The sequence below is a fragment of the Bombus vosnesenskii genome, unplaced genomic scaffold (assembly GCF_011952255.1).
Source record: "Bombus vosnesenskii isolate JDL3184/JDL3185 unplaced genomic scaffold, Bvos_JDL3184-5_v1.1 scf7180000016262, whole genome shotgun sequence".
In the NCBI taxonomy this organism is placed as follows: Eukaryota; Metazoa; Arthropoda; class Insecta; order Hymenoptera; family Apidae; genus Bombus; species Bombus vosnesenskii.
Genome location: NW_022884331.1, coordinates 1,920,820 through 1,948,339, shown reverse-complemented (window position 1 = coordinate 1,948,339; position 27,520 = coordinate 1,920,820). Strand labels below are relative to the sequence as shown.

General features: G+C 37.3%; 1 protein-coding gene across 1 annotated transcript in view; it reads left to right on the top strand.

Moving 5' to 3' along the window:
- The window catches only part of LOC117241965 (lachesin-like), a 76,839-nt gene that overhangs the window by 11,438 nt on the left and 37,881 nt on the right, over nt 1-27,520 (top strand). Inside the window, exons 2-3 of the mRNA XM_033508273.1 lie at nt 21,455-21,561; nt 24,018-24,203. Of these exons, the coding sequence (XP_033364164.1) occupies nt 21,455-21,561; nt 24,018-24,203 (293 nt within the window). The remainder of the gene's footprint in view (nt 1-21,454; nt 21,562-24,017; nt 24,204-27,520) is intronic.

The following is a 27,520-nucleotide window of genomic DNA, read 5'->3' as shown; positions in this document are numbered from 1 at the left end:
TACAAAGGCTGCCCAGCATATAAAACACTATACACGAACAGGTACCCTAAGCCCAGAGCAAAAGAGGTATCCAACCAAACACCCAGCCCGCCGAAATTCACGACTACCCCAACCCCCTCAACCAACCAAACGCACAGTCCTACCAAATTCATCTCCACCTCAACCTCCTTTGCCCAAGCAGTACAAGGCATCCAAAATAACCCGAACAGCCAAAGGAACCTTCCCCAAAACAGTGACCCCAACCCACCAAACACAGACAACTCCTCAAGGCTTGAAAAGCTAATAGAGAAACAATCTGAGCAAATAAATCACTTGCTATCGCTACTAACACTCATCGTGGAAAAATTAGCACGCCCCGACTCAAAATAAAATCAAGGCGCATAGCACTCTGGAACGCCAACGGTCTAGCGCAACACAAACTTGAACTAGAACTCTTCTTAAAACACCAGCAAATCGACGTAATGCTCGTGTCGGAAACCCACTTCACCGACAAGAGCTACCTGAAAATAAATGGTTACAAATTCTACCATACCCAACACCCCAGCGGAAAGGCCCACGGTGGCACCGGAATAATAATCAAAGCAAGTATTAAGCACTACGTACTCCCATCATTCCAGAAAGACTACCTCCAAGCAACAAACGTGGCAATAGAAGACTGTCATGGCTCAATCACCACCTCAGCAGTATACTGCCCTCCCAGACACTCCATCGCCAAAGAAGACTTTGATAACTTCCTGGACACCCTGGGCAACAGATTCATAGTTGGAGGAGACTATAACGCCAAACACATCCAATGGGGCAGCAGACTGGTTACAGCAAGAGGCAAAAACCTCTTAAACAGCATAACAAACAACAACCTCAACTACCTCACCACATACGAACCCACATACTGGCCCACTGACACCAACAAAATATCCGACCTTCTCGACTTCTTCATAACTAAAAATATCCCATCAAGACACGTCCAGATCAACTCCTCGGCTGATCTCTCCTCTGATCATTCTCCCGTGATAGCAACAGTCAGTTCAACAATCATCGAGAATACACCTAATGGCACCATTCACAACCAACACACCAACTGGCAGCTCTTCAGAGAAGTCTTTACACACTCAACCTCAGCCTTCACCCCACTAAAAACAAAGGAAGATATCGAAGCAGCCACGGAATACTTAAATACGAGCATAATAAACGCAATCCGCCTCTCCACACCGACAAAGCCATCTAACAGCAAACAAGAATATCCCCATTACATACTAAAAAAAATAGCAGAAAAACGAAGACTAAGAAGAGTATGGCAGACCCATAGAACACCGGAGGACAAACGCAAACTTAACAACGCAACTAGAAAGCTATCCAGAACCCTAAGAAACTATAAAAACGACTGTTTCCATAAATACCTCGCCAGCTTGTCCCCCACAGCCGACGCCAACTACTCACTATGGAAGGCCTCCAGGAAACTCACACGCCCCCCACAAATAATCCCACCTATCCGCCGTCCGCAAGGTGGATGGGCGCGAAGCCCCATAGAAAAAGCCGACCTGTTTGCAAATCACTTGTCAAAAGTATTCAAACCCCATTCCCCCCAAACCGCCGCGGACGTTACTGAATACCTGCACACCCCCTTCCAAATGTCCCCTCCTATCGAACCCTTCTCCTCTGCTGAGACTCTAGAAACAATCAGTCGCCTAAACCCCAAGAAAGCAGCAGGACACGACCTAATAGGCAATAGAGCAATCAAGGAACTTCCCACAAAAGGGATAGCACTCATCACATCGATTTTTAATGCTATCCTTCGCCTGGAACACTATCCTAAGGCTTGGAAAATCTCATTGATTACCCTCATCCCCAAACCCGGTAAACCGATATACGAAACCTGCTCCTATCGCCCAATCAGTCTTTTACCTACCCTGTCCAAACTATTCGAGAAGATGCTCACGAACCGACTCCTTCCAATCCTGGAGAACTTGAAAACACTCCCAGATCACCAATTCGGCTTCCGAAAACATCATTCTACAGTAGAGCAAATCCACCGCCTAACTCATACGATCAGCCAAACACTCGAAAAGAAAAAATATTGCTCAGCGGTCTTCCTAGACATCCAACAGGCATTCGATAAAGTATGGCATGAAGGGCTACTATACAAACTTAAAAAGATCCTACCCCACCCCTACTACTCCATCCTAAAATCTTACCTAACCAATAGGCAATTCATGGTTAAATACCTAGACGCCACTTCCGCAACATTCCCAATAGAAGCCGGCATACCCCAAGGTAGTGTCCTCGGACCCCTACTGTACTCCATCTACACTGCCGACCTACCCATATCAAATGATATAACAATAGCGACATTTGCAGACGACACAGCGCTATTAGCTTCCCACGCTGACCCGGTAATAGCCTCATCCACTCTCCAGCGAAGTCTCGACTCCATGGAAAAGTGGTTTCACAAATGGGGCTTCAAAGTCAACGAAAAGAAATCCACACATGTAACCTTCACGCTCCGAAAACAAACCTGCCCCCAGGTCACCATCAACAATGCAACAGTTCCTAGCAGGGACACAGTCCGATACCTGGGCATGACCCTGGACAGGAGACTAACGTGGAAGACACACATCTCAGATAAAAGGAAGCAACTAAAGGACAAACTAAAAAAACTCTATTGGCTCACGGGCCGACGCTCCAAACTAAATATACAGAATAAAATTACCCTCTACAAGACCGTAATAAAACCTGTCTGGACCTACGGAATCCAACTATGGGGAACAGCAAGCAACTCCAACATAGAAATACTCCAACGCTTTCAATCGAAAACGCTAAGATCCCTAATTGACGCACCTTGGTCCAATGTAACCAATGAAACAATACACCGCGACCTCAAGATACCCACCGTCAAAGAGGAAATAGCAAAATATAGCAACAGATACAGCAAAAGAATCAACAAACACCAAAACCCCCTAATCACTGGACTACTCCATACGACGGACCAGACTCGCAGGCTGAAGAGGCACTACCCGCTAGATCTAAACGTCAGATTCACTTAATTATCCAAATTAAGCATATGCACTTACTTATAATACCTATAAATTATACCTAGCTTTAATAGTATTAACTTATTGTAAATAAATAGCCATGTCACTGCGCCACGCCAGAAAAATTACTGAAAATTCTCAACGCGAGAATTGATTGTAATTTCAACAAATAAATAAAAAAAAAAAAAAAAAAAAAAAACCAACACACATTACAAAACCACCACCAATATTTGTTGAGGCGCAAATAATAGACCTGCTTATTGATCCACTAAACAATATAGTTGGGAAGGATAATTACACAATAAAACAAACAAAATTAGAACAGGTAAAAATTCAAACAAACACCCCAGAAAATTATAGGAAAGTGATCAAAGAATTAAAGGAAAAAATGCTATATACCACAAATACATATACAAAATAATTATAAGAGGATTACATCCAAAAATTAACACAGAAACATTAAGTGACGAACTAACAAAAATTGGCCATCAAACAAGAACAATAAACAATATGACAAGATACGATACGAAGCAACCATTACCATTACTCTTAATAGAACTTGAACCCAGAACCAATAACAACGAAATTTATTCAATCAAAAAAATTCTAAACACAAAAGGCCAGTATATATGCTAGCTACTTCCAAAAATCACAGGTGTATTTTTATTCAGGGGAAAAGTAGTAAATTAAAGCCAGACATTTTGTTTTTTATAATGATGCTAAAAAGGGGGCTGGTCTATCCGATGAGATGTCATCCTATTATAGTTGTTTGCGCAGAACCGTAAAATGGTTAGAAAAATTGTAATAGAATTAATATGCGGGATTTGCCTCGTAAATGCATGGTATGTATTAGGTTGTCCGAAAAATTTCTATCGTTTCATAAGGTAATAATGGATGAACAACAATTTCTGTTTTATATTATTTTATTGAATTAGGCATGTTCCATTTCGTTCTATTACTATTATTATGTTCGTGCATAATTCAATAAACTAATATAAAACAAAAAACATTGTGCGTCTATTACTTCCTTATAAAACAAAAGAAGCTTTTCGAACAACCTAATATATAGAAAATGGGATACTAAAAGTATTAAAATTTTAAAATTTCGCGAAAAAAAGTTTGATCGCCTTTTAAGTACAGTGAATCGCCACAGAGACGAAATACCAAGTGAAAATGAAGTACAGCCTAAAAATCATTCACATTTTCTGCAGTCGTACCAAGGGCCCGCGTGAAAAACGAGACGGTGGTGTAAACAACGTTATAAACGTATTTCTAGAATAAAAGGTAGAGAGTATGCTACGAATAATGCCAAAAAAGTATCGACATATTGTAATCGTTGTAAGGACCAGCCGGCACTCTGTCTAACATTTTTTAAAAAATTGCATAAAAAGTAAATAATTATGTTAAGTTTATAATATTCAATTGTTATGTTCTTATTATTGAATATCTGTTTATAATGTTGAGATGAAATAACATGAACCTATTTTGTACTATCTATTTTGTGAAATACAAGTGCGACCCACCGTGATGCGCTCCGCCTCACGGAACAGACACGTGTGACCCACCAGTAATGCACGTCGGCGTTGTCACGTAAATTCGTGATAAAAAAAGAAGTAACTGAGCAACAGCTTAACTTGACTGTCCTTTTATATTTTTGTAGGTTTTTATTCACAAAAGTGATTAAATACAATATTACAATGAAGTAGCGAAGTTAAAATAATTTTTATATGTTAAGTTTGTAGGAGTTGAGAGGCAAGGAGAGGATCCTGACTGCCCTACGTAATGGGAAAAATTTAGTGTTGGACCATGTGCAAAGGTTAGGTCAAGGCCTAACTGTCATCGTCATTCCACACTTCTTGATAATAAACTTTTAGACTTTGACCTTACCTTTACACACAGCCCAGCACCAAACTTCCCCCCATCACGTAGGGCACTCAGGATCCTCTCCTTGCCCCTCAACTGCTACAAACTCAAACATATAAAACTGCGAGTATTCGACCACGGGACCAGTCTTGGGCATGGTCTTGGCCGCGGTTTGAACAACCACTTTAATACTTTGTAACTTCGCTACTTCATAACATTGTAATATTGTACTTAACCACCTTTGGAATAAACCATATAAAAGTATAAAAGGACAGTCAAGTTGAGCTGTTGCTCAGTTCTTTCCTTTTTCTTCTATTTCCTCATCACGAATTTTACGTGACACGAACCAGAATGAGTAAATAAGAGGACAATTAGTATAAACCAAAAATATTACGAATTGGTATATACGACATATATGTACGATGTATAGGTACGACGTATTGGTATATAAAAAATTTTCCGATGCAACGGTAGGCTTTTATTTTATAATTTACTATCAATGAAGAATGACGTACAATAAATTAGGACATGCCACAGTGGTTTAGGAATTAACAGAGTAATTGAATATATTTCCAGAATTTGTCGGTTTTTGAGTGTGTCAAAATGTCATGAAATACATATTGTCAATGATTGACGGTTTCACATAATTTTCACCCTTATAAATCTACAACGGCAATCGAAACAATCAAACACTTAAGGGCCTATTTTCGTAATTATATTATTAGAAATATACCCCATCATGTAATAAGTGATTGCGGGACCCGTTCCTCTTCGGACACATTCAAAATTTTTCTTAAATAGTAATTAGTTAGGAACATGTTTTGATCGCAATCGTAACACCTCATACCAACGCAACATACATGTTGACGTTTTAACCGCGTTATCGCACTCATATTGGTAAAATTATCCAAATATTCAGAAGTGATTTAAAATTTTAAATAAGGTAAAGTTTGGACCAAACAATTCTGTCTGTCGTTCGACTGGTGAAATACCAAGTCGTTTGCTATTTGGGATGGATCAGTTAAGGTTACGTTTAGAATTAGTAACGATATTATAATATCAAAGTAGAAAGAGTACCATCCCGCGCAAAAAAATTTGGTGTATGTCTTATTCGATTAGGAACAAAAATCAATTTTCTCGAAATTTATCTTTACCATTTCAAGGATCAAACGTTCTTATTTTAAAACAGCAAATTTTTATAACGAGGTACTATTAAGACATTTTGAAAATAAGAGTACTATGTAATATCAGATTCAACTTTTTATATTCATTTTCTTTTAAATTAAGGAAATAGAGTGTTTTCAAACTACATTGTTAAAGCTGTCAAATTCGTCAAAATGACGCATTTTGTCATCAGTGAGAATTCGGTCATTCTGTTTGTGCAATTATCTAAATATGTATAAATGTTTTTGATGCAAAATTGTAATTATTTACACGCATTGTATGAAAGTACCTACACGCTAAAGAGTACATATGAATCCTAGCTACTTCAATCCAATTTCTTTTTCAAAATAAACTAAAAGATATATATAATAGCGATACATATATGCACGTCGCTCCTTGAAAAATTGTGTTATTTTATACACATTATTTCTTTTCCTCTGTTCGAATGGAAAGAGCACTCTTTACGAATGACTCATGAAAATAGCTAGTACTCCTATTCTCGAATAAATGCAAGAAGCCAGTCCATTTTCCTGCAACTTCTCAAAACCGGGTCAGAACAAAGAATGTAAGCACATCGAGGGCCATTCAAGAATTTATGCCAATCTCAAATTAAAATAATACAAAAGCTTCCAGTTTCAGACTCAATACAAAAATCTTATTCCTTCCCGGTTCGGTGCTGAGGGAGTTAGGTTAGGTTTCCTAACCTATTCCTCGCTTTTATTTCCACGTAATACAGCCACCATCAATTTACTTTGCTCCCTGCCACTCGGCAGACTGCTTGTCCCACGGCGATTGTTATTTCTACTTATAATACTTTTTGATCTTATTATCGCTGTTATAAGATAAATAGGTCAACCTTGTTCTCTTCAAGATCTCACGGCTTGATTCTGGGCTTATCTTTGCTCCGGAATCTTTCCACCCCTTTTGTCCTGCAATTTACCTGACAAGCGCTACCTTGCCCCGTCGAACGAAAATGTGTCGTGCCTCTTATTTTATTATCTCGCGACTTCTCAGTTCGGCTCTTTTACTTAAACTTTCCATTCTCTCCTTCCCTTTCCTTATCCATGCCCTTCTTGTTCTTTTCTATTAGCTGTTGTCGCTTAACATTTGTTTTCTTCCTCCCTGTGTACTTTTGACATGACGCAGAAAAGGGATTTAAAAGTCTCGAGCTTGGACAGCGTCGGGCTAATTATTGTAATTTCATGCCCTTGTGATACCCTCTGCAACCGGCAGCTTCTAATTAGTCTTGCACTCTGCTTGTCAACAGCAGCTTTTGAGCAAAAATTTTGTAAGACAGCGACGATAATTGTCATGGAAACTTCTCTGAGCTTATTTATCACAAAAAGAAAAATGATGTTTAATAAAAAGTAATTGGGTAAGGAATCATATTCTTGTGATTTTTTGTCGAATATTTCTTGTTGTCCCGTTGAACGATTCGGATAAAATATTTTGATTTATTTTTTGGATACTGCCAAAAAAAATTAGCATTATTGTAGGATCTTACTACAATTAGTTTATTTACAATAAATGGATTAAACAGATGTTGGTTAAACAGGAAAAGATGGTTGTTTAACATGAACTAGTCACAATGACGTACCATAATTAAGACAACTAAATAGTTGATTTGCAACTCTCGTCACTACGGTTCCAACGTTTTCTCTCACGCAGACCACACTCTCTGGAAAACGCTAGCAACACTATCTCGACAACTCAATTCGCACTCTCTGACTTCTCAACTAATACTCTGTGGCTTCTCAACTAACACTAACTGTTGATTCGTCTTTGACTCTTAGCATCCCTTTATCTTTTGTCTTAGCCCCACCACGCACGTATTCCGCAACCGCTAGTGGTCAGGGTCACGCAGGCTTTTTCTGCGAAACTATTCGATTGAAGGACCGGCAGTACATTATTGGGCCTGTCGGCACTTCGGCTTTCTCGCGACATTGTTTGTAGTTCGCTCGATATCTCTTAGGCCTTTCGCCCACGATACTATATTATTGACCAGTGAAACGGAAAAATGGATGACGACAAAGCAAAACGTACTTTAAATTCTAGATTAGCATGTCAGATGTAACAACGAGCAGTTACAATAATTACAAGCTACAACCAAATTGTATCCAACAGACTAGCAAAAAGTACGATTCTTTGTTCGGAATTCAACGCTCTTGAAACTTACAAAACCACGAAGCGTCTCTAGCAAACTTGTTAGTTACATGTATGTATGTAGAAGGACTTTAAAGTTTCTCACCTGGAAAACAAGTTATTTCCGAAAGAATAAATTAATAAAATTGCAAAATTTTACATCGTTTCTATTCGCTGAAAATGACATACCGATTAATACAACTAGTACAATCAATTTATTTAACAATAAATGAAAAATTTAAATAAATGGTGATACGTTAATTTTTACGAAGCATGTATGTATTTATGAAATTACATATTTTTTAGCTATAAATTAATTCCATATAAATAAGTTTGTTCACTTGTAATTAGACAAAAAAGTAAAATTACTGTATTATAATATATATCGTAAATGTTGTTATCTGTATTGTTGTAACTCGCAAATGAATTAAATGTTTATATTATTGTAAAATATATTACATTGATATCGATACTTCGTTGTATGTGCTTAAAAATTTATGCAGTTGAAAACTTTGTTCAAAGAAAATTTTTTAAAAGATACGTTGTTACAAACCGAATTTACCAATACACATCACGGGAAACGCAAAAATGTTTCGTTATGCATAGATGAAATATTCTATTTGCCAACCTAATAGCTTTACGAATCTCGCGTAAGCAAATTGTATAATCGATACTGGAAAACTGCTTGTACATTTTCAATGAAGCAGTATGCATCAACACTTTATTGTGATTGAAACGCATAACAATTAAAATATCGTAAATATCGGGATGCTTCAGAAATTGTATTCTCATATCAACGTTGAGCTTGCATGATAAATAATATACATGTATCATCATTATTATTATTCGCGTGTATATAACTCCTTAGCATACAAATTCGGTTACGAGTCGTTTGTGGTACTTTACTTGTGGTACTTTGTCGTACTTTATGTGATATTATTAAGTTAAACATAATCAAACATAAATTTAACTGATTTTGCATGTCCGAGAAAACGTGATAACACGTTAACCGCAGATGACTAAACGGAAAAATCGATGTGTATTTTCAAACATATTACAAAGGTAATACTGATAGAAAGGCGAGTCTGCTGATCAGTATTGCAAGTGAGGAGGAATACACGGATAATAAGACAGAATTCTTAATGTACATGTTAACGTTCTTAAATAATCTAATGACTACGTATGTTAGGAAAACCGGAAGTTTTAAATGCACTGCTGGTTTTATTGAAGAGGTATCTAGCAAAAGAGAGGTTTGACGAAAAGGTAACGTCAATATCATAAATATTATTTACAACAGACAACAGAAAATTAATTATGCAATAAAAAAATGTATGTAGTGCTTTTTCTATGTGTGTAATGAATAATACTGTTTCTTAAATAGATTAAGAGTTAATTTATTTCGAATCAACTATAATTCTAGGCTGGTAAGGTTCGATTATATAAGTAGCTGACTGCGATAATTATCAATGGCACGAAACAGCTTTAAATCACCCGCAAACAGCAAGAACAGGCAATATTAACCTTTAATTCCGGAGTCTAGTTTCGAAAATCCCTTACGGGGTGCGCAGATAAAATCAAACAATGACGAGTACACGTCGAGAGCAGAGTAAATACTCCTGTTATAAATTTTACGAAAAAATTAAAGCAAAACAAGGGAGGATCACATTTTTATTCGATAAAAAGCTAACAATTGATTGTTGAAAAAAGGTATTGTTATTAAAAACTTAAAAATTGTCAAACAATAATAAAGTAAAGTACACAAAGCAATTCGGGGAATAGCCGATGCATTGAGGAAAATAATTAACCGAATTTATAAAAAGCAATACATTATACGGGGCATAATGATATTACCATAGATATATATATATACCAAAGAGCATAATCAAATAATCAAACTTCTTGTTTCGACCGTTCGCGGGGAGACGCGATCTCGAAGAAGTGCGCCAACGGGTGTCGTAAATTCCTGTTACGATTTGAATAATCGACGCCACGAACCGATCGATCCCTTATCTCGATTAAGACAATAAGGGTGGTTGAATGAGTATAACGCTGATATTAACAGGTTATAATATATATTTTCAACAATCCAATAACTTCAATATTTTATATAATTATGCGTATGTTGACTGCCATACTACGAGTGAGTACAACCTGAGATTCGTTTCGTGTTGGCAACTATGCTGATGTGACTTCTGTCGATTGAATGTCTTCGATTTTGGCGACTGTGATGACTGATTGTTACTTCTGAGCTTCGATTGCTACTGTTACTCGAACTGTTTGTAGAACAAGTCTAGAGATGCGGTGACTGTTCTGTAGTGTAGCTCAAGTCCTGAGAACAAGTCTAGAGATTAAGTGTAGTTCGTTCCCGTGTTATCACGGAGGACAGCTCGGTGTGGGTGTGCCTTTTGAACTAAGCATGCGAATTCGTTATTCACACCTTTCATTAGGAAAATGAGAGTAACGATTCGCGATGCCCATTGGTTATAGCCAACGTTAATGAATGAAGATAGGAAGAGGAAACTTCCTACCAATGTGGCTCGTGGGTGACCTTCTTCATGGGAATAACCAGCTTTTCCCGTTAGGTAAATACCCGCTTTTCCTGTTAGATAACTACCTGCTTTCTCCGTGATTTTTAAGAGCGTATAATAAACCTAAGTGTTGAAGTGGTTACCACTTCTAAGAAAACTCTACATCTGGTCTTTTTTAGTTTTCTCAAGCACTGAAGCCATCGACAGCGTGTAGACAAAAGACTGCGACGAAGTCAAGCCATAAACAGTAGACAGGCGACGTTGGCTTCGGGGTTTCTCAGTTATTAGGTAACACAGCTAGCGTGCGGATCTGGACCAGCTCAAATTGTATTTTTACTTATTACACTTCTATTTAAATATATTTTCTACCTTACAATTTATCCACGTGTTTTCTCTGTTTACACACCGAATAACCTCAACAGATTATAGGCCCAGGGCTGTAAATTGCAAGGTAGCAACGTGAAGTGAATAAATTGTTAAAGTGTTGTGCTTAGTAAAATAAGGGATAGTGCTAAAATGGAATCAGCAAGTGCGAAGGTCGAGATGTTACGCGGCGAAGAAAATTGGCTCCAGTGGCGTTTTGTTATGCGTACACTTTTGGAGGAAGATGACGACCTGATCAACGTGTGTGAAGGGAATTTGTGTCATCCAGGTAACAGCGCGGAGAAAGAAATCGCTCGTGGAAGATCTTTGAAAGCAGATCGATTAGCGAGAAAATTAATCGTGACCTCAGTAGGAAAGAAACCGTTGGATCTTCTTTTATGTTGCACGACAGCACATGAAATGTGGAAAAAGCTGAATACAGTATATGACATGAAGTCGGATGAGAATTTAAATATGGTCCAGAAGCAGTTCTTCGATTTTAAATGGGAAGAATCTGAAAATGTCTCTTACAACCTATCAAAGTTGGAACTCATAGCGGCGAAGATGAAAGTCCTTGGGAGTGAAATTGGCGAGAAAATGCTGATAACACGCATTTTATCGGTGTTACCAAACAAATTCGATCATTTTCACAGTGCGTGGGATTCCGTGGAAGAAGAAAAGAAGACCTTAGACAGGCTTAGTACCAGGCTGATGACGGAAGAAATTAGATGGAAGAAAGACGACCAGGAAACATCGGTGGCACTGGTAACAAAAGGTAATAATTATAAAAGGGAACAGCAGAAGCAGTCAAGTAAACGTGAATACGAGAAACAAGGACCAAGTTGCTTTAACTGTGGAAAAGTTGGCCATCTAAAGAAGGATTGCTTTAGATGCTTTATATGCAAAAGGAAAGGCCACACCAGCAAAAACTGTTTTAAAAATAACAGAAGAAGCAACAATAGAGACAACCAGGAACCTAGAAACCAAAATCGGGATCACAGCGGAATTGGTCTATTAGGAAGTACCTCAGCGATACAAACGGCAAACCCTGATGTTTGGATAATCGACTCAGGAGCTACGGATCACATGACAGGACGACGGGAATGGTTCAGCGTTTTCGAAGAATTCGATAACACGGTGAAGATAGAGATCGGCGATGGTACGTTCATGGATGCGTGCGGCAAAGGAAAAATCAGAGTAGAGACTTTTGTGGACGGCAAATGGGTAACATGTACAATGAACGATGTTCTATACGTACCAGGTATGAAAAGAAATCTGTTTTCGATTAGATCTGTCGCAAGAAGGGGCATAGATTTTTGTATTTCAAAGGAAGGGACCAATTGCATATTTTTACAAAATCAGAAAATAATAGCAAGAGGTTCGGTTATCGGAAATTTGTATAAAGTAGATATGCGAGTTATCATACCGTCAGTTTGTAATTTTAGCAATAGAGCGGAGTCAAACGCGGACACATTGCAGTTATGGCACGAACGGATATGTCATCAGAACATCAGACATGTTAAAGAATTCTTAAAGAATTCAAATATGAAAGTTGCAGAGGATAATAACTTTTTCTGTGAAGGTTGCGCGTACGGGAAACAGCATAGATCGAGTTTTCACGAGAAAATCAATCGGGCGACTAAACCTCGCGAAATTATTTATACGGATGTATGTGGACCTATGGAAGTCGAGTCATTAGGCAAGAAACTGTATTTTCTGACATTTAAAGATGATTTTTCAAAATTCACAAAGATTTACTTCTTACGACGTAAGTCAGAAGTAATTGAAAAACTAAAAACCTTTTGCCTAGAAGTTGAAAATCAATTTAAGGATAAAATTAAAGAAATTCATAGTGATGGAGGGAAAGAATTCCAAAATAAAGAAGTCAAAGAATTTTTAAGAAGTCAGGGAATTAGGCACACGATTAACGTCCCATACACTCCTGAACAGAATGGTGTCGCAGAAAGGGAAAATAGAACAATAGTAGAGGCAGGTCGGTCGATGTTATATTCGAAACCAAATCTACCGCTGTTCTTATGGGCCGAAGCCATGAACACAGCAGTACATGTCATAAATAAGACGGGGCCGACAAGACAAGATAAGAAAACACCATATGAACTGTGGTACGGGAAACCGCCGAATTTAGAAAAGTTTAGGGTTTTCGGTACTGAGTGCTTTGCTCACATACCTGCGGAGAAAAGGACAAAACTTGACAAAAAGGCTAACAAAGGATATTTGGTAGGCTATTTAGATGACGGACGAGGGTATCGAGTGTACGTGCCAACAGTAAAAAATGTAATATTAAGCCGTGACGTAATATTTAAGCCTGAACTAGAAAATGCGAAATTCGTAAAATTAAGTTTACCGAAAATTGTCGAGCGCGAAGATGTGAGTGCGCAGAGCGATAGAGCATGTACGTATGAAAGTGCAGAGAGTGAACATGAAAAACAACCTCATGGAACTAGCGACAATGTGAGACAATTGAGAGATAGAGATAAGATCAAACGAATCGATTTTTATGGTAACCCAGTAACGTACGTAGCGGAAAAATTACCGGTGGATTTTAACGAAGCGATGAGATCCGAAAAGAAAGAGTTATGGGAAACAGCTATGAATGATGAAATGAAATCGCACCATGAAAATAAGACGTGGATACTTGTAGAAAAACCTAAAGATCAGAAGGTACTTAGCAATAGGTGGGTTTTAACGATAAAGCTAAATCCGGACAACTCGGAACGATACAAAGCGCGACTTGTAATAAAAGGGTGTTCACAGAAAGAAGGCATAGATTATAAGGAAACATATAGTCCCGTTGCTCGGTTTGACACAATTAGATTAATGCTCAGTATTGCAGCCAAAAATAATTTACACCTCGGACAGTTCGACATTAAAACCGCATTCTTATATGGAAGTCTGAAAGAAGATATTTATATGAAACAACCTAAAGGTTATGATGATGGTACAAATCGGGTTTGTAAATTGCTAAAAAGCCTATATGGCTTAAAGCAGTCTCCAAGATGTTGGACGGAACGTTTCACAAAATTTATCTCGAACTTAAAATTTTATCAGAGTAACGCAGATCCTTGTTTTTATATTTATACAGAAGACGACAAATTAATGTTGATGACCATATACGTAGCCGATGGACTGGTAGCAGCTTCAGACGAATCTTTAATTGATAAATTCTTCGATGATTTAAATAAAGAATTCAAAATTACGAGTTCGAAAGAAGTAAAGAGTTTTCTTGGACTTGAAATTAATAGATTAGAAGATGGTTCAATATTCATTCATCAGAGTAGGTATATCGAAAACATATTGGAAAAATTTAATATGAATGAGGCAAACAGTGTTTCTACACCTATCGAGACTAATTGGAACGAAAGTAACATAGGCGATAATGATTGTAACGCACCATACAGAGAAGCCGTAGGGAACTTAATGTTTTTACAAACCGTAAGTAGGCCAGATATTAGTTTTGCAATAAATATAGCGGCGAGACACTTAGAGAATCCAAACCAGTATCAATGGAAATTAGTCAAACGAATTTTGCGCTACATAAAAGGGACCGCAGACATGGGACTCTTATATACAAAAGCAGGCAGTCTCGAAACCTTTAGCGACGCTGACTATGCAGGCGACAAAGAAACAAAAAAGTCGACATCAGGCGTTGTATGTAAGTATGCGAATGCGGCCATCACATGGCAATGTAAGCGACAACAATGTATAGCTCTATCTACGACCGAAGCTGAATATGTCAGTGCAGCCTCAGGAGCGAAAGAAATTATGTGGCTAAAGAAAATATTTCTTGAATGTAAATTAGAGATCCTTAAGTATATGCTATGTGTAGACAATACTAGTGCCGTGAAATTAATTAAGAATCCAGAATTCCATCAAAGAAGTAAGCATATTGACATAAGATATCATTTCTTGCGAGATTTATACAATAGAGGCGAAATTGATATAACGTATGTAACAAGCGAAGAGCAATTGGCAGATATATGTACAAAGGCGTTGCCAAAACCGAGGATTTGAATATTTAAGGAAAAAGTTAGGTTTGAAAAGTAAAAAAGATATTAAGATGTAATTGTTTGTAAACATGTAGAGCTTTTAGAGAGGGTGTCGAAGTGATTATTACTTCTCAAAAAAAAAGAGGAAAAACTCTACATGATCTGTTTAGTCTTCTAGTTTTTTTTTTTTTTTTGTAATAAATTAATTTGTATGGAAAAGAGAAAGGCGGCTGGCAAATGTACTTGAGAAGGCATTGACAAATTAATTTTCAGATATTTACGACAAGAGTTAAAAAATATTAAGAGATAATTTGTAAATTTCAGATAATTGTTTGTAGGGATGTAGAGTTTTAGGGAGGGTGTTGAAGTGGTTACCACTTCTAAGAAAACTCTACATCTGGTCTTTTTTAGTTTTCTCAAGCACTGAAGCCATCGACAGCGTGTAGACAAAAGACTGCGACGAAGTCAGGCCATAAACAGTAGACAGGCGACGTTGGCTTCGGGGTTTTTCAGTTATTAGGTAACACAGCTAGCGTGCGGATCTGGACCAGCTCAAATTGTATTTTTACTTATTACACTTCTATTTAAATATATTTTCTACCTTACAATTTATCCACGTGTTTTCTCTGTTTACATACCGAATAACCTCAACACTAAGGATTGTGCTAAGGACCAGCCATAAACCAAAAATAATTGCAGGATTAAAGATACCGTTAAAAAGATTCTGTTTGTGGTGGTTCCCTAGGCTTATTAAGGGGGGGGGGTAAGGTTTTAGAATCTTTTTTTGCATTTTTTAATTGCATGCATAACATCTTAAGAATATTGTGTCAAAATTTCAAGTTGATTGGAGCAAAATTGACGAAGTTACGAGTATTTTTATACATTTTTATTTTTTATTTATTTATTAAAATTACAATCAATTCTCGCGTTGAGAATTTTCAGTAATTTTTCTGGCGTGGCGCAGTGACATGGCTGATTATTTATAATAAGTTAATACTTATTATGGATAAGTATAATTTATAAGTAAGTTTTATAAATAAGTAAATCTTACTTAATTTAGATAACTAATTGAATCTGGCGTTTAGGTCTAGCGGGTAGTGCCTCCTCAGCCTGCGAATCTGGTCCGTCGTATCAAGTAGTCCAGTGATTAGGGGGTTTCAGTGTTTGTTGACTCTTTTGCTATATCTGTCGCTGTATTTTGCTATTTCCGCTTTGACTGTGGGTATCTTGAGCTCGCAGTGTATTGTTTCATTGGTTACATACCAAGGTGCATCAATTAGGGATCTTAGCGTTTTCGATTGGAAGTGTTGAAGTATTTCAATGTTGGAGTTACTTGCTGTCCCCCATAGTTGGATTCCGTAGGTCCAGACAGGTTTTATTACGGTCTTGTAGAGGCTAATTTTGTTCTGTGTGCTTAGGTTGGAGCGTCGGCCAGTCAGCCAATAGAATTTCTTGAGTTTGTTCTTGAGTTGCTTTTTTTGTCTGTGATGTGATTCTTCCAAGTTAGCCTCCTGTCCAGGGTCATGCCCAGGTATTTGACTGAGTCGTTGCTAGGAATTATTGTGTTGTTAATGGTGACCTGGGGGCAGGTTTGTTTTCGGAGCGTGAAGGTTACATGTGTGGATTTTTTTTCGTTGATTTTGAAGCCAATTCATGAAACCACTTTTCCATGGAGTCGAGACATCGCTGGAGAGTGGATGAGGCAATTACCGGGTCTGCGTGAGTAGCTAATAGCGCTGTGTCGTCAGCAAATGTTGCTATTGTTATCTCGTTTGATATAGGTAAGTCGGCAGTGTAGATGGAGTATAGTAGGGGTCCGAGGACACTACCTTGGTGTATGCCGGATTCTATTGGGAATGTTGCGGAAGTGGCGTCTAGGCATTTAACAATGAATTGTTTATTGGTTAAGTAGGATTTTAGGATGAAGTGGTAGGGGTGAGGTAGGATCTTTTTAAGTTTGTATAGTAGCCCTTCATGCCATACTTTGTCGAATGCCTGTTGAATGTCTAGGAATACCGCTGAGCAATATTTTTTCTTTTCAAGGGTTTGGCTGATCATGTGGGTTATGCGATGGATTTGCTCTACTGTTGAATGTTATTTCCGAAGGCCGAATTGGTGATCTGGGAGTGTTTTCAAATCCTCTAGGAGTGGAAGGAGTCGATTCGTTAGCATCTTTTCGAATAGTTTATATAGGGTAGGTAAAAGACTGATTGGGCGATAGGAGCTAGTTTCATATATCGGTTTTCCGGGTTTAGGGATGAGGGTAATCAGTGAGATTTTCCAGACCTTAGGAAAGTATTCAAGCCGAAGAATAGCGTTAAAAATCGACGTGATAAGTGCAATCCCTTTTATGGGAAGTTGCTTGATTGGTTTATTGCCTATTAAGTCGTGCCCTGCTGCTTTCTTTGGATTTAGGTGACTGATTGATTCTATAATCTCTGCAGAAGTGAAGGGTTCGATAGGAAGAGGCATTTGGAAGGGAGAGTGCAGGTATTCAGTAATATCCGCGGCAGCTTTGGAGGAATGGGGTTTAATTACTTTAGACAAGTATTTAGAAAACAGGTTGGCTTTTTCTATAAGGCTACGCCCCCATCCACCTTGCGGACGGCAGATTGGAGGGATTACTTGCGGGGGCGCATGAGTTTCCTGGAGACCTTCCATAGTGAGTAGTTGGAGTCAGCTGTGGATGACAAATTGGCGAGATATTTATGAAAACAGTCATTTTTGTAATTTTTGATGATTTTGGTTAGCTTTCTAGTTGCGTTGTTTAGTTTGCGTTTGTTATCCGGTGTTCTATGAGTCTGCCATACTCTTCTTAGTCTACGTTTTTCTGCTATTTTTTTAATATGTAATGGGGATATTCACGTTTGCAGATAGAAGCCTTAGTAGGTATGGAGGAGCGGATAGCGTTTATTATGCTCATGTTTAAGCATTCCGTGTCTGCTTCGATATCTTCATTAGTTTTTAGTGAAGTTAAGGCTGAAGTTGAGTGATTAAAGACTTCTCTAAAGAGCTGCCAGTTGGTGAGTTGATTATGAATAAAGCTATTAGGTGCATTCTCGATAATTATTGAACTGACTGTTGCTATCACGGTCAGACAATGAAGGACGTCGTACGGATCATCTCACACGACGTAACACTTCTGTTTTTTATACTTCCTTCTTTATAAATTACATAATAGTTCTACTGGAAGTATAAAGCGGATATACCACAAAACATCATTTATATTATTTTACTTTTTACTAAAATTTTGAGTTTTTATAGTAAATGGTAATTTTTTATTTTGCACGACGAATGTACACATCACTCGCGCCGAAATAAAATTTCGAATTGACGTGTATATACGTCGGACACAGTTAATTGCTTAATCCCCTCGTCAGTTGTGACAGCGATGCTGAGGGGACAACAGGAGTTCCTTGTAATCCGCTCCTATTGCGAAGGAGTAATGCTCTTAAAGGAGTGGGCAGAACGGGAGAACATCCCACCCTAGTAGGGTTCCGCGCTGAAGGGCGGCCCTACGCCGCTCTAGGTGGTCATAGGGGTCGACACGCCGAGGAGTTTCTGGGATCTACTCAGAATTGTATGACGGTCCAGAGAATAGCGTTGAGAGGGAAGGTCCCTACCAATGCCCGAACTAACCTCCCCCAAAGTGGGAGAAGACGCAGGAGTGCTTTGGCAGTCTTTCGAAAGAGGTCCCGGGGCATCCCTGTTGAGCGTCAGGCGGACCACCGTGGGGTTTTAATCGGTAAAGTCCGACACTACTCCGCCGCTTCCCAGGAGCGTTAACTGCCTAATATGTGTTAATAAAAATATTGTACTATAATATCTTTTATTTTATTCTTTGTTTCATATATTTTCATATCTTTCTCGCTTAATAAATAAATTTTATAATTGTTTTTTCATGTTAATAAGAATTGACGATAGTTTAATATAATCAGAAAAAGTTTTGTGAAAAGAAAAGTAACAAAAGAATTTTTTCCTGATCGATAATGGTTATCGGTAACTAAAATAAAATTCGAGTCATGATGGTCATTGGTAATCAATATTAAATTTCCGACATCGATAATGGTTAGCGGTAGCCATAAAAGATTAATCATTATAAATGATTATTCGTAATCAGAACAGTTAGATATTAATATCATTTAATCATTCAATTTTCTGAGAAATTTCTTTGAGATTTATTTATAACACTTTCAGTTAAATAAAAATTAATTTTTACTCAATGACTTTTTTCCAAAAAATGTTTTTTAAAATAGCTATTACTTCATCTTGTGAAGGAAGAAATCTATACCAATTTATTAAAGATTGCCCGAAGAATTCTGGACATTATAAATATACATGATTTCACAAAGCAAGGGTTGATACTATCATTATCTGGATCTGTGTTTACATTTAAGTTATTAAATGTTGCTAATATCTATGCTGAACCTTGCGATGTTAAGAACACAGTTGTGGTTACAGTTCTATCGTGTGAGCAATCCGTATCATCTTAATATACAGGTTCAAAAAATTGAACATAGTACGTAGAATACGAAGATTTCAAATATATTAACACTAATTAGTACATCCTATAATATAGCGTTACTTTATAAAAATTCGTCGAATTTTTTTCGAAATAAATTCCATAATTTTCATACTGTTTTCCGTGGAGCAACGCGCGCGAAGGACATGAGATAAAATGCGCATAACTTCGAAATTCATCAATGAAGAACTCGTAGGAAGGGCTAGTTAGGATTAACCGAGTACCCTTTAATATCGTACGAAATGTAAGGCATTTAATATTATAGGCGTCGTACAACCATGGCTCGTTTATTTTGTATCAAATTATCCTGTAACGCGCTGCGTCACTAAAATTAAACATGAAGTTTGATGTATGACCGCATCAACTACTAAAGCATCTGCTCTGCGATTGCAAAATCTGCGTCTTTTAGTGCCCAACGAGGGATGAATAGTTTTCCTTCTTATGGATAAACATACACAACGATATTAAATATAATCTATTCTTATAATATAAATATTTCCATTGATAAGTGTTGTGAAGACTATACGGAAATTTCACCGAAATACACGAGAATACAACACGGATTCATGGTTGATCTAGTGACCGTTTATTTTTATTGGACAATTTGCACGTATGTATATGTTGACAATAAATTAACTCGAATAATCTATAAAAGTATTACATAAATGTGCTTAAGACTCGTCGCCACTACCAAGCGTCCAGAAGCAAAAGTCTAAAAATCATCATCTGAGCAACCATGAAACATTTGGCTGTGAGTTATAAATAAAATATAATAACCTTCTCAAAAATATCATGTAACGTGTCATGTCAGAACTTAATCTAATCCAACAGCTTTCTTTACAACGACCATTTCGAATGCTTATCCGTTACAAAATTCATTTTTGTTTTGTAATTGTGATTTTTATAGGTATTACACATGTTAAAAAGAACTTGTATACTTAATTCGGTGAATTTTAGAAAGGATATGATAATAGAAGCCCGCGTGCGTATATACGTACACAATGCAGGGAAATAGATGAAAATAGAGGAAAGAGGGGAAAGATAGCAACATCATTTCTACGAGTAAAATATTCGAAAAGCGTATCACTTGTGCGCATCAATCTATCAAATAATAAATCGTAAATAACGGTGGCTCGTTAAGTACCAAAATAATGTAACAACGTTATTACATATGAAATGCACTAAGCAAATTTGAATGTTATTCCGTTTTCGAAATCGCGCACCGTTCTATCGTGCCTGTTCCACCTATTACCAAAATTAGAAAGAAGGTCATGATGAAAGCCGTCCTATTCTCATCTTCAGGTATTTTATTAAGCCTGGAAATAGAAATTGATTCTATGTTTTTAATTTCATACGCTGTTTTATGAGATCAGATTCAAATATCAGTCGTTCAACGTTCCTATAGATTGTTGTATAATAAACATCGTTTCGAAATGACAAACGTCACAAATGTAGCTTGTTTTAAAATGCAATATTTTGAATTAAAGTATTCGAACTACTAAAATCGATATGTTTTCCTTTCCGCGATTGGAAATATTTTAATTTTTAGAAAGGAAGATATGTTTTCTCATAGGAGCAGGAGTGTCAAAGTAAAAGCACAAACTCACCTACATCTGCTAATTAATTAGAACCACGGAATTTTCCAACCTTCCGCGACTATGAAATCTTCCGTTTACTAGACAAAACTTATCTCATTTCTTGCTCTCTACTCTATAACTGCTCTACAATTCTTTACCAAGTGTATCTAACTTAGTAAATGAACGTCATGTCTTTAAATTGCAGGGAGCAAGATATGCAAATCTAAAAAGTTTTTCACGTGCATCGTACCTGTTTCAGGCGGTGCTTTTCCACCCGAATTCGCTGATACTATCCAAAATGTAACGGTATCGCTGGGAAGGGATGCAACTTTTACGTGTCTGGTCAATCATTTAGGGGGCTACAGGGTAAGTTACCCCTAATGAAAATTCATTCGATGAAGGTGGGACACGCGTACACCGGCCAGATTTTTTATTCGTTTAACTTTTTTTCCCTCGTCGACGCTATTGTTTCATCCATTGTAAAAAGCCAAGAATTTACTAAAGATTCATTACGAGTCGCAATTATGGAATTGCATTTTATTCAAATCTTTCTATGTCTCATTGACAGACAAAGAATCGTAGTAGCTTTTTGCAGTGAATTGGAAGTGAACTCGTTTTATACAATTTTCTTTCCAAATTTTTCCAAACGAAAACATTTTATAACTTTGTTTTAAGGAATTTTTTCATACAATCATAGAAAATAATAAAATATGTAGAAATGTCTTCTATCCTGTATCTCGGCGAAGATAATGAAAATGTAGTCAATAGTACACATCCGAAATAAATAACTTATTAAATATGTGACTAGTCGGTATAACATGTACTTGAGAATGTTCTTAGCGCATTTTGTGCTTAAAAATCTATGTACTCCAGACTGAATACATACGTACCAAAAGAAAAATCGATCACAAGTATCCAAGTAAAGTATCTTCGCCAACAAAACCAATTCCTCAAACAACGTATACATATACCACTAAACCGACAAGCGCTCTTCATTCGATATTCTTCTTACTGTCACATCCTTATATTTGAACACAAAAATGAAACCATTTTCCCTGTCGTATTTGATTTCATATCTGTCACCGCGAAGACAATTTAGTTACGCATCGTCGGATGTACTAATACAAATCTGATGTATTGTTTGCTATTATTGAAACTGTTATTGCCAAATTTTTACAACGGCAGCCTTGCCATCTTCTGTGCTGTCAACGTTTAAGCTAGCAATTTTCAAACAGGATAGAAACGACCAGGCAAATAAATTAATGTTTGCTCGGTTAAAACGGAGAACAACTTTTATCCTGTAAACTATAAATATTTGGTTATACACGTATGAAAAATTGTACTGTTTATCATACCGTAAATGAAGGCCGTCCGTATAACGTGTGTTTCAACTTCAACGAATTAGACAAATGAGAAGATGGATAATAGCAAAAAGACGACGTCAAAAATTCAAAGGGTAGCTGTTCACAGAAGGTGAGCAAGAGGTGTTGTATAACAGCAAGCCTGCTCCCTCCCATTAAGAACACTTTGGCACAGTTATAAAGAAATAAATAATCTAGTTGCGATCGTCTAATGACATTATGCGATAGTAAAGTGGTAACAAGCAAATTTGCCGCAGCTAATTTTTTATTTACAACTTAATGCCGAGTCACGGTAAGTTCAACAATGCGACTGAACCGTGCATACACAATTTCTGCTAGAATGTTTCGTAATACAACACACTCTATCCGATCATATCTTAAACCAACCAATTAAACTAACTGCATCATATTCTAAAAATTCTAATAGAATTGTTCAAGTTGCAGATTTATATTTGAAGTGCCAGAAATAAAACTAATATTATAGAAGAGACATTATCAAAAAAAGCAAATGACAAAATCTCAATGTGTATGAAATTATAACTTAATTATAACAATTATGTATAACTTTGACTCAAATTCAATATTTTTAAACGATGAACAGATTGGCTCGGTTTCCTAACTAGCCGTGAGAATTTCTGGTTCTTATACATAGATACGACGAAAACAAATTTCAACTACATCTTTCTAGTAAAGAGAGAGTCATTCTCCGGAAACAGTTTCGAACACCATTACGGCATTGCCCCAGTACACCCCATAACACATTTTCCATTAATACAAGCGTTCTCAAGATCCCCACAATACGCCTCTGCGACTTCCCAAGATTTGGAATATTCTAAGGAAAATGCAAATATCGTTTCAAAATTTGGCCAAGGAGATAGAAGACGCATACGCTCCACCTATACGTGTCTCCCCGTCCGTGTCGTACGTATCCGGCTTGTTTGCATTCCGTATTCGGCCAGTCTATAGGAAAATTGCGGTGTTCTCGACCATCGAAATCTATGAACACGTCTGTGCTCTCTGATCGTTCTCGTTTGCTCAGTGTGCTACCGTCTCATTAACCCTTTCGATCTGACTGGCTTGAGGATTTACATTTGACTAGCAGGTTCAACCTACATGCCACTGGCTCTAGTAAATTGCTCGCTAAATTAAATTAAAGCTAACTTCAAGAAGCGAACACTCTGCCGCATCTCTCCCAGCAACCGCCGTTTCATTGCGTCTGAAACACTATTTTGCGAATCTTCTTTTCGAATTGGAAGCTACGTAACGATATAATCAATTGGCATTGTACGACACAATTTTTCCTTCAAGTAGAATGTTTGTTTGTGAGAAAAGTTATGGTTAGAAAATAGGACAGTAAATTGAACGATCGAACGTTTAAAATATTGCAATACCGTATCGACGTTAAACTGTCAATTTAATTGTTTGCATCGTTTTTCTTGTAATAGATAAATATTTCCATAGGTTGGTTGGCTGAAAGTGGATACTAAGGCGATCCAGGCGATCCACGATCACGTAATAACTCACAATAACAGGGTCTCGGTATCACATAGAGACCATACTACTTGGAATCTTCACATAAAGAACGTACAAGAGCAAGACGAGGGACGCTACATGTGTCAGATTAACACAGATCCGATGAAAAGCCAGGTAAGTTTATCATGCCATTTCTTCGAAATTCTTCTAGTGCGATAATAGTAACAAATGTCTCAATTAAATTATACTTATTATGTAGAGTACTTGCTCAGGGGATGAACTAGAAATAGATAAAAGTGAGAGTTCAAAAACTAATTGTTGAATATATAGTACATTTGTATTGTACGTGCGAGAGTGAGGGAACGTAGAGCGGAAACACACACGAGTATGTATCCCATCCTTAATATGTATGTGAGCGTCGTCTGATGGCCTAAGACTCCGTTGAGACAAAAGAGAGAAATGCAGTGTGAAATCTCGTGCCCTGGGCCTCCGGTTGCTCAAGAGTGGAATTGACCATTAAACATGGATAAATCCCGCTTTTCCCGTGTTTTATCGGAATGAGCAATAACCCTAAGAAACTTTTCAACTTTTAAAATGTTTGTAACAATTGACCGTAAAAAATGCCAAATTTTATGGCGGTTCCTTAGGATTATTATGGACCTGAGTTGATATGTTTTGACACCTGGTGGCAATCTTGATCGAGGGATGGATTATTGTTTATAACAAGATTACGGGCGTAACAGTTGCTATTAATTCTTATTACTGATTTAGTTTGTTATCTGACCTTGAGATGGCCTTTTATTTGTACTGATTGCATTTATTTTAAGAGTAAATAAAATATTTTATCGACCGGTCAAATTGACCGCCTGCAATAGGCGGGACAGAGCACAATTTTTTCTTAGAAAAAAAAGCAAACGAGGTATATACCAAGAAGTATGTTGTATGCATGTTTTGTAAAAAGTCATAAATTATGAAGTGATATGATAACATTTAAATATGGTTAAATTCTTGTAAAAATTTGTAAATGGTCAATTTGACCAACACTGGTAGGTTTAGTGTAAAATACATTATTCTTTTTTAGATTGTGGTCAAATATAACATGACGATATTTTATAATAATAAAATTTCTATAAGTATTGAAATATTATGTTAGAGAAGTTTACTGTAAGTTTAGACGTAACTTTCTTTTGAATTATGTTACTAATAAATATGGTTGGGAGATCTTTATTTTAAGGCACTATAAACTATACGAATTTGTTAAAATAATAACATATTGTTTAAAATAGCGCGAGTTTTCTTGATATAGACATTTTTGTAATAAAACCTTTTGTTAGTTTATAAATATTCCAAGATCTCCAATTTCCCCTTAACCAATTGTTGTTACAAAACTTTTCTTTTCTACATTTTCCGTTGGAGATGCTTATGACAGTAAAATCTGCTGGATTATTTTTCTTCGTTAAACTTGGCTGCTTTCGTGTTTGCTAGTCGTGGAAACACGGAAGTTTTCAAAAATAAAATTGAACCGCATATCGATCTTAACGGTGCATATTATTCTTTATGGTTCCCTTTCATTGTTTATTACGTCACTGTTTTACATCTCAATTGTGCTGTAAATTTAAGGAAAATGGAGTGTTTTTCAAGGTCCGAGCACGAGAAAAATAGAGTACTTATCGAGATATTTTCTGTACCAGACAAACGTCACTGTTCATTCTTTCGAAGTCCCACAAGGAAGCTGTACCTTTTGGTTTCAAAGCATGGCTGCACCAACATACACGCTGCTGTACAAATTGTACGACCCCTTTCTCTACCCTATAGCTTCCCCTCGTATGGTCATTTCATCTCGACAAAGTATGATATAGTTCTAGATAGAGTCAAGATTAGGTCTTTTGAGACCTAATTTTCCAACATTTCAGATCGAATCCAGACTTTCTACGGTACAAGTATTACTAAACTAGCTCTTTGTTAAAATGTAAAATATTCACCGAGCGTAAAAACGTTATGTAACTCGCTAATAAGACCTCACAAGAGAATGACTTTCCGTCACGATGATGCTGCAGAAGAAAAACTAAAATGGGGTGTGTCTAAGGACACGAGATCATCGGATTCGTCAAGAAAAGCCTTCGTTCGCAAAGTGAGGGAAATTGACGTTGCTGTTAATTGATCAATTTCCATGTCGGTGGCTAGAAAAGGATGCTAGCTGCCCTTGAGGGAAAGTTGCTAGCGGGAAACTTCGTTCGTTGAAAAATAGATCTCCCCTGTCTTTCCATAGTTGCGACAAAGACTGTTTGTCTGTTTGAAGGACTTTAGGTAACTAGATCTTAATGTTTATAACGGCCCTCAGGCTAGCTGGTGGAGATGCGTCGGCATCTCGTGATCGTCTTGCCCGAAGAATAGGATCTGCGTGTGGCGAGCCACGGGACAGAAACCGTTAGAATGTTTACTGTCACCAGCCGCTACAAATATTTCTTTTAAGGAGAGCTATAGAATTACTCCATACCTTTGTTAGGCAAAGCGTTCATCCCGTGACCGCGGCTACGTTCGGCGACTGGCTGTCGCCTCGAGCTTATTATCACAAATCTCGAACAAATACAATCGGATCGAAAAACGACAATTGTTTAATTACGTCTATGATAGAATCTAGATTACGGTGTTAGGGAATTTTCTCGAAATTCCAAAGAGGAGGCTTCGATGTCCTTTCATCTCCGACACGGCCATCCTGACAATCACACGTCCTCGTGCGTAACTAAAATATTGCGTTTTTCCAACATTAGACTCGACGTAACTGATATCATTTACCGTTCAACTAACTGTTCCAAATAAGTCAAGGGTCCACTTCAACAACGAAATTTCGTTCAGAGGTTTGACAATAGAAAAATAAAAGAGAACAAGAATTTGTAGCATTATAATTTGTATTCAAAGTGGTAGTTGCATTCTGTGATTTATCAGTCGGATCGTAATGGCATGATGAACTATTTGCGATTTTGTACCCAGATGAATCTCGATTTTCTAGATTGCACGACCGCACAGAGTTTTATTATATTGTCACTGGTAGTACGTGCGAATATATGACTAATTTAAATTCGTAACATCGCCGCTGGCAGTACGTGCGAATACACGACCGCTTCAGCTTCGTAACATTGCCGTCTAACGTTTTTAGAATATATCTGTCTCCCTCTAAAATCCTGCTATTACAAATGGACCCTTAAATTTCGGATCTAATTTACTTTGGTTTCTTTCCTCATTCAAAATCACCAAGATTAAACCTAACTACTTTAGCTTTAGTTTTGTCGAATCTATCTTTATCATACTTAGCGCTAGTCTCTATATTCTTTATTGCTTGCTGTCTTACATCAGAGGTGCCTACTTCTCCTTCTTCGATATTGTCGGGTAGGGACAAGCCGTAGGGTCTTGCTGTTTTACCGATTAACAGTTTCAATGGGCTCGACTTAGTCACGCGGTTGGTGGTGCAATTTAAAGCCAGTTGTATTTCC